Genomic DNA, 13,833 nt, shown 5'->3' on the forward strand with positions numbered 1-13,833 from the left:
GTTTAGGTAGCACCTAAGTATATGCAGCACTGTATATATTGTGTCAAACAAACAACAAAATGCTTATAATCTAGATACACACTTGGGTCCAAAACAATACAGAAAGAAAAGGAAGCAGCATGGATCACAGCTGAGATGCTTCATTGAATAGAGCAGATTTTTAGAAGGCTATCGAAATAGGGACCTTGGCAAACCTTGTTTGGCGGTCTGTTCAAAATAGAATGGGCATAGTCAATGAAAGAACAAGGTGGGTATGGGCAAAAGAGACAAACGGAATGGTCCAGAAAGAATCTTCAGTGGAACAGAAGGAGTGAGAAGAGTGTGGGAGGAAAGAAGGGCAAGAGATGTAGACAAGGAGGAGAAAACAAGAAGTCTGGACTTTATGCAGAAGACAAGTCAATAAAGAGATTAAAGAAAGGAGGAGACCTGGTCAGTCTCTCTGATCATGAGAAGGGATCATGTCAGCGGCATTTTGGATAGACTGGGAGTGGAGGAAAGATGAATTAGAGAGAAGACTGCTGTAGTTATAAGAGCAATGTATTTACCTGTGGTAACTGGAAATTCTTTGAGATATGTGGCCTCGATCTGTATTCCACTGTGGGTGTGCACACGCACTCCATGCACCGCAAGTTGTAGAATTCTTGCAAGCAGTGTTCATTGGATCGCGCATGAGCTTTTGGCCTCCTCAATGTTGAGTGCATAAAGGGCAGAGCATACTGACCACCTCCCCAATTAAATCCAATAAAGACCCGAAGTAGAAGGAAAGGAGGGCGGAAAGCAGAATACAGGCAGGAACCACACATCTCAAAGAACCTCCAGTTGCCACAAGGTAAGTAACTTCCTCTTCTTCTTTGAGTGCTTGTACCAATGTGTATTCCACTGTGGGTGACTGACAGGCAGTACTCAAGTTGGAGGAGGATGTGAGGATGCAGACAGCAGAGTCATTTGGAGACCTCTGTCCCAAAGGATGCATCAGTGGAGGAGTTAGGTTCTAGTGCAGAACGTCTCGCAAACGTGTGGATGGAACTCCACTTGGCTGCCCTGCAAATGTCAAGTAAAGGTACTTCCTAAAGCGATGCCACTGAAGTTGCTTGAGTTCTTGTAGAATAAGCCCTCAATCCATGAGGGGGAGGAAGATGCAACAATTGGGTAACAGAGCAGGATACAGCCCAAGATCCATTTAGAGATCCTCTGGGAGACTACAGCTTGACCTCTGACACATTCTACTATAGTGAAATACAGTCTAGGTGATTTTTTGATTGCTTTTGTCCTTTGCAGGCAACAGCACAACGTACACTGAGGGAATGAAGTCTCCTCTCCTGCTCAGATGAATGTGGTTTTGGGGAAAAAAAACCAAAACACAGGTAAGTGGATTGGCTGGTTTATGTGAAACTCCAAAACTACTCTGAGGGTCAATTTTGGATGTAGTTGTAAAGAGACTTTGTCCTTATGGAATACAAGTGTATGGAGGATCTGCCATGAGGGCTACCAGCTCACCTACCCTCCTGGCTGAAGTAATAGCCATAAGGAATGCAACTTTCATTGACAATTGAGACATAGAACATATAGCTAATGGTTCAAAGTGAGGCTGAGTGAGTGCTGAAAATAAAAGGTTTAGATCCCACTGAGGAGTACGTTTCCTTACTGGCAAGAAGCTTCTGATTAGACCCTTCAAGAATCTGTTAATTAACAGCCGAGTGAAAATTAAATTATCATCTGATGGTAGATAGAACACACTCATTACTGCCCAGTGGACTCGAATAGAACTGAGGGAAAGCCCAGCCATTTTGAGAGAAAGATGATAGTCCAAAATAAGGGGAATATCTGCTGACTCAGGAGATAAGTATTTCTGCTGTGTCCAGATGGACAAACGCTTCTATTTCCTAGTAGAACCTTTTCTGCTATTCTTAAGGATGGTTTGGTACAGCTTCAGAGCAAGAATGTTCTGGTGTCAATGCCCGTTCAAAAACCAAGCCAGGAGATGAAGCGCTTTAGGGTTGGAATGGTTGATCCTGCTCTTCTTGTGGGTCAAGAGATTAGGAAAGTACTCGATGCTGATTTGAAGGAGATTCGGGAATCAAAATTATCTGGGCCAAATAGGGGTGATGAAAATGACTTGTGCCCTATCCTGATGAATTTTCCCTATGACCTGAAGGAGTGATAAAAGAAGAAAGGCAAAGCTCAGATGGTCGGACTGAGAGAGAAGGAAAGCATCATCTTGGGAGTGTAGCCTAGAGATCTTCTGGAAAAATGTATGTTGCATTTCTTGTTTGTCTGGGAGGAAAATAGATCCCAGTTGGGTTTCTACCATTCATTGAGCAAAGATACTATACACTTTGTCTCTTACGAGGACAGTCATAAGATCAGGTTTCAGAGTAGCAGCCGTGTTAGTCTGTATTCGCAAAAAGAAAAGGAGTACTTGTGGCACCTTAGAGACTAACAAATCGCCGATGATAAAACTGTCGAGATGCTGGTCTAGGTTTGCAAGTATTCTACGCAGCCCATGGCAGCGAGCTTCCCGGCCCAGGTCAACATTTGTATTTTTAGTGCAGTAGTGCAAGCCCAAGTATGCCAACCTGCTACGGGCTGTGTAGACATGCCCTTAGTGTCTTCTCACTGATGGGCAAACATGCGTGGAGCTGCGCAAAACCTGGTGCCTATGCTTGTTATGAAGCATCACTGTCAAGCAGTGTAGATCCTAGATTCTCCTCTCTTCCACTGGACTAACTCCATTTAATTCAATGGGTAAAACCAGGAGGAGACTCAGATTTTGCAGCTTGGTTTAGGAGCCACAGCTATTTAAATTATTTCCCTACAGCTCTAGTTCAAGAGATACTTCCAAAGCAGGGCCCTTTTATTACATGTAACTGCTTTGCCCTGGGGCTCGCATAGGAAGAGCTCCTGATAAAGGCATAGCTATTAAAGAAGGGCAGTTTCTATATTAACAATTGCACTATAGGTTGTAGCTACTAGATAACAGCTTCTAAAACAAATGATGTGTCTTCACTGGCACTTCCTCTGCAAAACTTTTGTCGTTCAGGGAGCCTTAAAAAAAACCCCACACCCTGAATGACAAAATTTTTACTGACAAAAAGCAGCACCGGTGTGAACAGCGCTTTGTCAGCAAGAGCGTTCTCCTGCCGACAAAGCCGCTGCGCTCATTGGGGATGAAAGTTTTTTGTTGGTGGGAGAACTCTCTCCTGACGACAAACAGACAAACATCAGCTACACTTCTGTGTCACTAAAAGCCTCATAAAAGCCAAAACCAAAGAGTATCAAAGAGGCTGCATGCTATACTAGTAACTACTCCCCCCATCCAATCCAAGTTTCTGTTTAAATACCATTTTCTTTCTGTAGCACTGGAAAGCCATTACACCACAGGGCATGAATTTGCATAGGGCCTACAAGTAAACAAAGTTCTCAGGAGGGCTATGTTTGATCAGCTAAACGTAACATGCTACCAAAAATATATATTGGTGGGGAGAGGTGGTAAAGGGAAAATGATACGTTTGCAATACCTATCAACACTGAAGGGGTGGGTGGGAGAACAGATGCCCCCAATTGCAGACGTGGCTGTTTGAATTTAGTGCTGTAAGGATCAGTTTTAAACAGGAAAAAAACAGGAACATGTAAGTGAGAATCAGAACGAATTTCCTGCTGAAACGTTCAGCCTTTTCAGAAATAAAGTTTTGGACCTAACCAATTTGAATGAAACCTTTTAAACTCAGCCACAAAAATTATCCCACCGTTCTAACATGTTCAACTGCTGCAGGAAGAAGCGGTTCTGTACATCGCAGGGAAGGGGAATACTGCACAATCCGTGAGGTGGCATTTGACCAGTTGATCCTGGAGTTCTCAACTCTCTTGTTGAAGAGATGCACACAAACTGAAGGCACTTTAATTATATGTATTTAATTTCACATCATCACCTATGATAATTTAAGATCTGTCACAACTACTGTACATTAAACACACAGTACAACTCAGTCCAAGTCTGTTTAATCTTCAGACACATTAATGGCTTCCGTCTCTTCCCTAGAGAGCAAGAGATATTTTAATCATTAACATTTATTTAAAGCTACAATCCTTTCCTTATTCCCTGCACTGAGCAAGATTCTTCTGAGTAACAATTTCACCTGCAGCACTAAATATGCATTCAGTGGAAGTGATTGATGTGACAGGAGGCTTAGCTAAAGAATAGCCTTTTCCCCACTCCTCCCTAAAACTGTTAACAAGCAGGTTTTTTCTTTCCAATTGGTAAAAGGATTTTCCTTTGTGCATGAAGAGCAGTTTTCGCATGGTGTTCTTCTCTCGTCTAGAGACGCATATGGACTTTACAGTCATAGGGTGAAATTCTGTCTCAGTTGAAATCAGTGGGAGCTTTGGGATTGACTTCCATGGGGCCAAGATTTCACCCAGGGTGTTTATAACCCAAATAACTGAAGAATAAGTCCACAACTGTAGATCTCAAGGCAGGGAACAAGTCTTCTCTATGGCTACAATCCTACTAACATTTACCCATGTGCTTAAACTTTACACTGTGCAAGCAGTCCCATTGAAGTCTGCAAACTAAGCATGTCATTGTTTGCAAGATCAGGGGCTGCATTTCTAAAGCACCACGCATATAGCGACAATCTGTGAAAGTATTTTAATAACAACCTGCACATGGAATTGCTTTCATCCATTCAGCTGGGACTAACATAGCGCTGGTTGCTTCCACTCCCCACCCAGTGTCACCCCACCACTAACAACGTCTTGCACTAAAATGATCCCTTTCATCGTAAGACCTCAAAACCCTTTACAAACTCTACTTAAAGCTCATAGAAACACTATGGTAAGGTGACGCTAGGGGCCCAGGTTCTGAAATGCATCCAAATAAGAGGGAAGAATCTGGCACAGGGAAACAGATTTTAAGTGACAAGTTCAACAATCCATAGCAAGTCAGGGAAAGCACCTTTAAGTATAAGCCCTTTTAAGTTTTGACTCCCAGTCACCAGCTCTTTCTATTAGATCATATTGCCACACTTATGTTTTAAAGAACTTATTCAAATCCCTCAAAAATGGAGGAACACAGAAGTTGCAGTATAGGATCAGATGATTAGTCTGTTATATCAAGTGTCCTTACCCCTGCAGTAGTCACTGAGAAAGGAGAAAACCCCTTTAAATATACCTAGCCACTTGAACAATGCTGTCTGTACATGAAGGAACAACACTTCTTCTTGACCCTTGCAACCTACACCTTTGAACATGGAGATGCAATTACCTTTTTGATCTCAGTTTGCAAACCACACTTCCTCTCAAGAAGAGGGTCAATACAGCAGTAATTGGATGAAATTCTATGGCCTGGGTTATGCTGGAGGTCAGACTAGATGATTTAGTGGTCACTTTTGGCCTTAAAATATAGGAATCAATTAATCTATGAAAGACTTGCACTGAGAAGGAGTGAGATACTGGGTCCAAATCTCCTCTCACTCTAATAAATCCATCGATTTCAATGGAGTTACCGCTGATGCACACTGGTCCATCTTTTCCACTCCATTACTCCTAGACAGTTTCACCCCCAGGAATAATCCACAACCCCCAGAGCTTTGATTTTAAACTTTCCCTAAACCTGAATTAAGGAACACTGTTGATACATTGTCTCAAACAGTTCATTTGAGAACTAGAAAGACTGCTTTTACCTGACTTAAGAATGAAACCTCAGCAATTTTTCTCCTCACTGCTGTAAAAATGAGCAGAGGAAGATTTATATACATTGGGCTTTAATGTGGAGAAAGCATCTGTCTTGTTTATTTAGCACGTGACAATCTTTCTAGGTACCCTGAAATGCAACTGTTCTCCCAAAAGCGCTCTTAGTCCTATTTCGTAATGCTTAGGGCTAAATGGCCAATAAAACATGCATTCTATTTTATATTTTTAATTCCATCTCTATGTTCCCACCATTCACATTTCTGATAGCCAACCAGGGCACGGTGCATTAATGCTAGAGACAAGCTTTAAACCATGGTGTTAAAAACTGCACACCTGACTTTGATGCCCCTTCTATGTCTGTAAATCTGGAGTGACTCCCATAAAGTCAGTGGAGTTATCCCACTTTGAACTAGGAGCCTGCCTCAAGATTTAGGATCTAACTTTACACACTGAGATTTGAAAATTTGGTATTAGGACATTAGAAATACCTTGAGAGAGTCAGAAGGATAGATCAGATTGGAGATTGATACCTCCCAACTATCTACTCTGTTCTGCTTCTAGTTACTAGTCAAAGATACAGACACGTTGATTCATCTTCAAAGTATTAAGACACTTATGCAAAGTTTCCTGATGTAACACAAAATTGGAAGCACATGAAAGTCCAGACAATGCTGTTTCCTTTCTGTTTCATATTTATTGTCCTGCCATTAAGTGAAACCATCAGAACTCAAATTCTTACATAAGGATTAATATGTAATTTCCACAGGAGATGTTAACCTACAGGATTAGGAAATCATTAGTCCTAAATGAGATGGGATCCTGCTCAACGTTAATGGAAAAGAATGAAAGTGGGAGATTCCATTACAAACATCCAGAATTATTCCTCCCTGCAATGGTCCCTATACCCTGCTGTGCCAGCATACAGGTGATGGGAAAGCCCTGTAGCTGGCTGGGGAAGAATTTCCTCCGCTCAGACACTGGGTAGGCACCACTACACAATCCCCCTGGAGTAGTGGGTGCACCAAAGGCAAAGATAAGTCCCTATAGCACTGAAAACTATGTGCATTCTGGACAGTTCAGGTAACACAGATGCCCATTAGCAGCCCAGACAGAGCAGGTTTAACTTAGAGCAACCCCTGGGGTAGCTAGTTTACATCAGGGGCTGCACTGGCCTCCAGCCAGCCCGGAACAGAGAGAGCACAAAGATGGACTAAAATCATTTTTGCCTCCCACTGTGCTGTGGGCTGTGCCTCCTAGAGATGCAGGGCACACACTACCCTAAATCTCTATTTTGGAATGCTCCTTTCTATTGATCTGCCATGCAAACAAACAGAGACCAGTTCACAGCAACCCCAAAGACACGTTATATCTAGCACAGGTGTTTCTAAAGCACCCTTCGCCTAGGAGTTGTACAAGTAAAGACAGCGCCAAGTGGATTCCAAATGGCAACATTCCCACCATCTCTCTCCCTTGCAAACCTCCCTCTTCTCCTCTCTCCAATAAAGAAGGCCTTATCTAGGCATGAGATCTTACATTGTGATCCTAAAAAGGCCAGTGTGCATTGCACATCTAGTCAGAACTGAAGCCTGCCCCCATTCTGCACAAAACTCTACCACCAGAGTACCTATCAAACAGGAGAACTGCTCTTATTTCTGAAGGCTACTGGCCAGTAGCTAAAAGGCCAGCCTGGGGGAGTTCCACCACCTTCTCTCTAGCTACAGTATAAAAAGGTCAATTTAAATGTTGCAAACTGTGCAGAACTGTCCTGGGAAGCTCTGGAATTTGCTGGTTACAAGAAGTTTCATGGTAGGGAGGGTTTTGGGGAGTCAGGGTTTGAAAGCAATGCTCTGCTGATACAGTGTTTTCTGCCAGCAATTGCTTCAGGAAACTCTTTAGCATAAAAGAATTAGAGCTGGTCTTCTGCGACAGTAAAACTTATTTGGTATACAACACTAAGTCCCAGAAACCATCTGCATGGCCAGCAGCAATTCCTTGCATGCCTGTGATTTGTCTACTATAGTAGCAGCGTTCGCTCACTCTCTCAAGAGCAGACCATGGCTTTGTCTACACTGCCAAGTGAACGACAGGTGCTTAAAAGAGCCCCCCCACTCTCCCCAAAAGACAAAAGCTTTGCCATGGCGAGTGGCAGTGTAAGCAGTTTGTTGTTGGCAGGAGCGCTCTCCTGCCAACAACGCGAACCCTGCTCGTAGAGGGTGGAAGTATTTTGTCGGCAAACGTATCTTGTCGCTAAAAGCTATGTAGTGTAGACAAAGCCCATGCTTCCCTCCCTACTCCTGGGCTGCTTAGTCTTTATCACCGCAGCCAAAAGAGTGATTGGAGAGGCTCTGTCCTGGGATGGAAGAGCTCCTTTTCAGAAGCATCCACTAATACTGGGTGCCCAATTTAAAACAGTATTGGCCTTGAGACACTGGGGCCTGCTGCTTTGCAGAATAAGGTACTTTCCAACGTCAGTAGCCCTAAGAGAGCACTGCATTGATTCACAGTGGGAAGAGTTTATTCAGACCCTTAAGGGCTAGAATATTTGTAACGTTACAGCTTGCATCGTGCAGAAACCGACGGACGCCCTAGAGCCGCACTGGCGCTAGAAGCCACCAGCTCAATCTTCCCCCTCTTCATGGGAGAAAACGACATACTTCCTCTTTACCTCTATGCTTGAAAAAGCTAGAGCAAAAAGACAGGTCTCAGATTCACTCCCACTTTCCTTTGACGAAGCAAGCGCTTATATCGGCTGTTAGCTTTGCTCTAAAGGGTCTTACGCACCAAACGCCAAATGTATTTGTAAGAATGCTGAACCCACACGACAGCTTTTTTTCCCTTTGCAAGAAACGTTAAATAACAAACATGCTTCCACGGCTGAGTCCCGCTCTTTCAATTATAAATGCTTTGCTTTGTAATTGGAAGTTCCAGGGGAACGGGTGGCGTGGGGTCACAAGTTCAGACCTCCTATGGCAGTGACAGCCAAAGCCCTGATCTTGCCATTTGTATTTTTCTGGGTCTTTCACACAGCAACAGGGACCAGCAGTTTTTAAATGTGGTTAATTAGAACATTATGATTGTAAACCACAACAATTATCAGGCTGGGGGTTATGTGTAGGAACTTTCGTTTTAATTGACTAATTTTGAAGTTGAGAATGTCCGTTTACATTTTATAAAGGATTAAGACTAGTACTTATAAGGGTTTTATAAAGAATTAACTCATCTGGAGGTCACCATAACAGGAGTACCCTCTCGAGTGAGCAGAAATACTGAGGCCCTTACTCCACAGTGCACAGGTGGGCTGAAGTCAATAGGACTGTGTGGGTTTAGCAGTTCCACTTTGTGTTGTAAGTTACAGGATCAGGGCCTGAGATCTCAAATCTACTCAGAATTTTACACACCACACACACACACACACCCCTCAAATATCTTCTAATCCAGAACAAAGGTCAGCATCATTGTTAACTCACCAGGCCGCAGATTCAACGAGATCTTCTGAGGCATTATTTGTGTCACATCCGAAAGGGTCAAGCTGGAGCCCTTGCTACTTAGAGGAAGATTCTCCATGATGTTAATGCTGCTTTTGGGAGTCTCAAGTTCCCCCGCACAGCCATTCGTAATCAGGTTTTCTACGAAGTCGCACCTCGATGTGATGAATTTTGTGCTGCCGAATTCCTAGGAGTTGGAGAAGGAACAAAAGAGAAAAAAGAATCAATTCCGCAACCGGAACCTTGTTTTGACATGCAGCGATCTGCAGCAAGAGGGAGGTGAGCGGGAGAGGACAATGTCATCTAGATTGGCTGCACTGCCAATGCATCCAGTACCTAGAGGGACTGAACCTTTCAGATCAAACTAGTGCAACAGTGAGAAAGCAGGGGGGATATGGGAGAGGACAATTCTTCAGAAATGTTGTGAAAGCTAGAGTGTATGGTGTGATCAAGAGGCACTGCTCTATGACAGCAACTCCTATCAGGCCTGACAAACTCATTACACATAACATATTGCTGTCATAGTATTTGTCTATAAAGAGTGTCTTGTAAGGTATCAAATGAAAGCTGTAACTAGGGCTCCATGTCTGTCACAGAAGTCACGGTGAGAAAGACAAACTTTCAAGTCTCACAGAGCTCTTCTTCAAGTCTGGGAAATGTACTGCCAGGATCACAGTAAAATGCAAGGTGGAACAGATTGTTTAACATAAATAGTTAGCACACACGGTAAGGGACCATTCAAGGTAGAGTTGCCTGTTAACACCTCTGCAGTCTTAGGACAAAAAGAGGGGGTTAGTGGGTTACAGATTGTCGTTATAAGCCATAAACTTTGTCTCTCTAATATCCAGGGACCGACACAGCTACAACACTGCATACAACAATGGAAGATATTGAATTTAGCCATTTGAAATGGAAACTCCACAACATGAAGAAAAAAGAAGAAAAACTTAACAGCAACATCTGCTTCCAGAGCAAATGCAAGAAACAAAACATCATCCCTAGAGGCCTCGCCATCTATAACTCTCTGACCACTACACACAAATCTATATATGCTGAACAGCTCTGCACAGACACTAAAAATCATGGACTGAACAGAGACACTGGATTTTTGGCTTATAAGAAAAATCGGTAACTCTCTTTTTTTGTCCTAGTACTGCAGAGGTGTTAACAGGCCACTCTACCTTGAATGGTCCCTTACAATATTGCAGTGATGCTGGGAATACCTTTCCAAGACTTGAGGAAGAGCTGTGTGTGGCTAGAAAGCTTGTCTCTCTCAGCAACAGAAGTTGGTCCAATAAAAGATATTACCTGCCCCACCTTGTCTCTCTAATAAAAGGAAGAGTGAGGAGGGATTCTGGGATCGCTGGGAGGAAGTGGGAGCAGAAATAGGTGGGAAATGGAGTGTTTTAAAGGGGAAGGGGAGAAATAAGCTGCATATGTTGACGAAGATGTTAAAACCTAATATGGGCTCGTAGATAAATGGACTCAATCTCCAACTTGCCCTCATGTATGTCTAGCGATTAATGTTGAACCAAACTACAGCAAATGTGTATCCTATCTATTTAGAAGGAAGAGTGCTGGGGTGTAGGCCACAATTGATATCTTGCTCTGGGGCAACAAATGGCTGTTATAATCACAGGGAGTTTACCAACTGCATTGAGATGTCCCTCAGCCCTAGCAACAAAGAAACTTAATCCAAACACACAGCATTCCCTGGGGCAGTGGCTTTGTAACAGCCGGACACATAAAGAGGCCAAGTATTTTTCCAAAGAGTTTTTAGAAACTATGGAGTGGGGATTTTCAAAGACGCCGGAGGAAGTTAGGTACCCAAAGCTCAATGAATTTTGACAGATTTCCTCCAATTTCTGGAAGATAGCTGCATAGAGACACCCATCCTATGCTCTGAGTGCCGACCCCATAGGTTAAAACCACACAAAATAATACAAAAATAAAAGGACAGCCCATAAATACAACCACTCCAACCATCCCTCCAATTCACTCAACAGCCTGGGAAAAATAAAAATAAGCAATTACTCAGTTTAGGCATCTTCACATCTTTCTATACAGCTCTTTTCCTCAGAAGATCTCAAAGCATTTTACAAACAAAGTCATCCTCTCACAACCCCCATTTGTGGTAGGGAAGTGTTACTTATCCCTACTTTTCAGAGGGGGAAACTGAGGCACAGAACCATCTAATGAGTTGCTCACGGTCACACAGCAAGTCAGTGGCAAAACCAATTATAGAATCTACATTTCATGGCCTCATCTTTAACCATCAGACCGACTTCTTCTTAATAATGAACAGAAGAGCTTCTCACTACCTCCTAAAACATGAGGGAAGAACTTGAATATTGTGCCACCATCACACACACAGAATCCCCAAAACATTTTTTTAATACAAGGTTAGAATGTTTATATTTGAAATATACTTGATTTACATTCCAGCTTCCAAATACTAAGTCTAACCAAAGGAATGGTATGTCATACAGATATTAACATTAATTTCTTGGAACATGTAATGCAAACAGATGACCTTCCAGATAGAAAGACTATTGAAATCATTTTCTTTTCTTTTTTTTCTTAAAAAACAAAAAGAAAATCAGAACAGTGGGTAAAGGGACAGATTTTAAAAAGATTACCTAGGGTCTGTTGATACGTTGTAAGGGTTTGATTTAAGCCCCACTGAAGTCAATGAAAATACCCCCACTGACTTCAATGGGGGTCTCTGCATAGCCTGAGTGACATATTGTACAAATGGTGGGAGGAGTTAAGGGAAATCTAAAAGGAAGGAGGCTTTGCTGACTAAAGCCCCCTCTGGGAGTCAGGAGACTCGGGGCCTGATTCTTGATCTCATTTACACAGGCTTTACACTTGCACAGCCCCATGGATTTCAGTGGTGTTGCTCCTGGCTTAGCTGAGACCAGAATCTGGCCCTGGTGTTCTACTGCCAGTTTTGCTACAGTCTCCCTCTGTCATCACAACCTCTCTATGCCTCAAAATCCCCATCTGGAAAATGGGAATATGTTATTAATCATGTCTATTACAGTAGTGTGTAGGGACCAAGCAAGATCAGGGCCCCAGTGCGCGAGGCACTGTATAAACTCAGAGGAGCAGATAACCCCTGCCTCTAAGCGCTTACAGTATCAGCTGCCAGATTGTGCAGCCCTTACTCACCCTGGCAGGCACTTACTCAAGCAAGTAGTCTCCCTGAAAGCAATGGAGCTAATTGAATGAGTAAGTTCACCAGGGGGAGCATGGGCTCCACAGTCTGTAGTGTCTGTAAAGCATTTTGCAGAGGTGTCAGCTCTTGGAGGCAGGGAGTATGTTTGTACAGCTCCTAGCACAATGGGGTCCTGTCCGTGACCAGCACCTCTAGGTGCTACCACAATACAAATAATAATCATTTGAAAACCTCTCAGGGAAGGCACTACAGAAATGTGAAGTACTATAACCATCCTGATTGTATATGAGACCTTTCCTGCAGCCTACGCGCTGACCTGGCTGTGTGGCTTTATTTGTGTTGGTTGTCCACCAGCACGTTAGAAAGAGCGCTATCACTGCACTAACGTAACCTACACAAGAGCAACAGAAAGTTTCAACCAGTCGCATAGCCGTGCGTGATTATCCCTGAAGTACTAATACTGGTCAAAGCTTTAGTACAGAAACTTCAAACCAGGTGACATTTGGGGTTCATCGCGGACCAGAAATACAGCCTGACCTGGCATGACATGAAACGTCTACCAAATGTCTCCAGGAATCTTCGGGCTTGACCCAAAGCCCATGAATATTAATCGTAAGGCTAGGGCTACTCTAGAGACCCTACAGCCGTGCAGCTGCACCAAGAGAGAGAACTGTCCCAACAGCTTAATTACTCCAGCCTCCTCCCCGAGCAGCGGGAGCTATGTTGGCAGGAGAAGTTCTCCCCTCAACATAGCGCTGTACACACCGGAACTTAAATCGGCATAAATTATATTGCTCAAGGGGATGGCTAATTCACACCCCTGTCAACTTAAGCTGTAGTGAAGCCATAGACAAAGACTTCCACTGACTTCAATGAGCTTTGCATCTGGCCTTTATTTTTTGGAAGGGGAGAAGTAAACACAGACCTACTTAGGAAGATAGGGCAGGTAGGAGCAGCAAGGTCAGCTGCAATTCTTTCCTCATCAGTGTGTGACAGCACTGTGAAAAAGGTCTCTAGATACAGCATTGTTTCCCATGTTGTTGAGCTTCTCTGTCTGTGTTATTTAGAGAAGAAGGAAGAAGCCAGTATGCAATGGCCTGAGTATACATGGATCTGTATTTGAGTGAGGGGAAAGACACAGCAGAACATATGTAGCAATGACACTCTGGTGGCCTATTTTCCTCCTTTTGGTAGAGCTGTAGAAGATGGAGTCACCAAAGCCACCCACAAGGGAAAGAATCAATTAGACTTAGGGAGGGGAAGATCCACTGAAGAACTATGACTGTTATTGACTAGATGGGCTACCAGCCACATTCAGCCCAGGTTTCTGCAAACAGCACAGGCCACACACCCCTCTCATCCAGAAAGTTACCAGGAATGGTGGGTATTGCAACACTAGATAGCAACCACAACACATGAAATTGAAGGGGAAAAGAAAAAGGGACCAGCACAACTCAAGGAGTGGCCCATTTATGT

General features: G+C 43.3%; 1 protein-coding gene across 1 annotated transcript in view; it reads right to left on the bottom strand.

Moving 5' to 3' along the window:
* The window catches only part of ITGB5 (integrin subunit beta 5), a 120,555-nt gene that overhangs the window by 88,227 nt on the left and 18,495 nt on the right, over positions 1-13,833 (bottom strand). Inside the window, exon 3 of the mRNA XM_048869066.2 lies at positions 9,159-9,363. Coding sequence (XP_048725023.1) covers positions 9,159-9,363 — 205 coding nt within the window. The remainder of the gene's footprint in view (positions 1-9,158; positions 9,364-13,833) is intronic.

The sequence above is a fragment of the Caretta caretta genome, chromosome 11, assembly GCF_965140235.1.
Source record: "Caretta caretta isolate rCarCar2 chromosome 11, rCarCar1.hap1, whole genome shotgun sequence".
Lineage (NCBI taxonomy): Eukaryota > Metazoa > Chordata > Testudines > Cheloniidae > Caretta > Caretta caretta.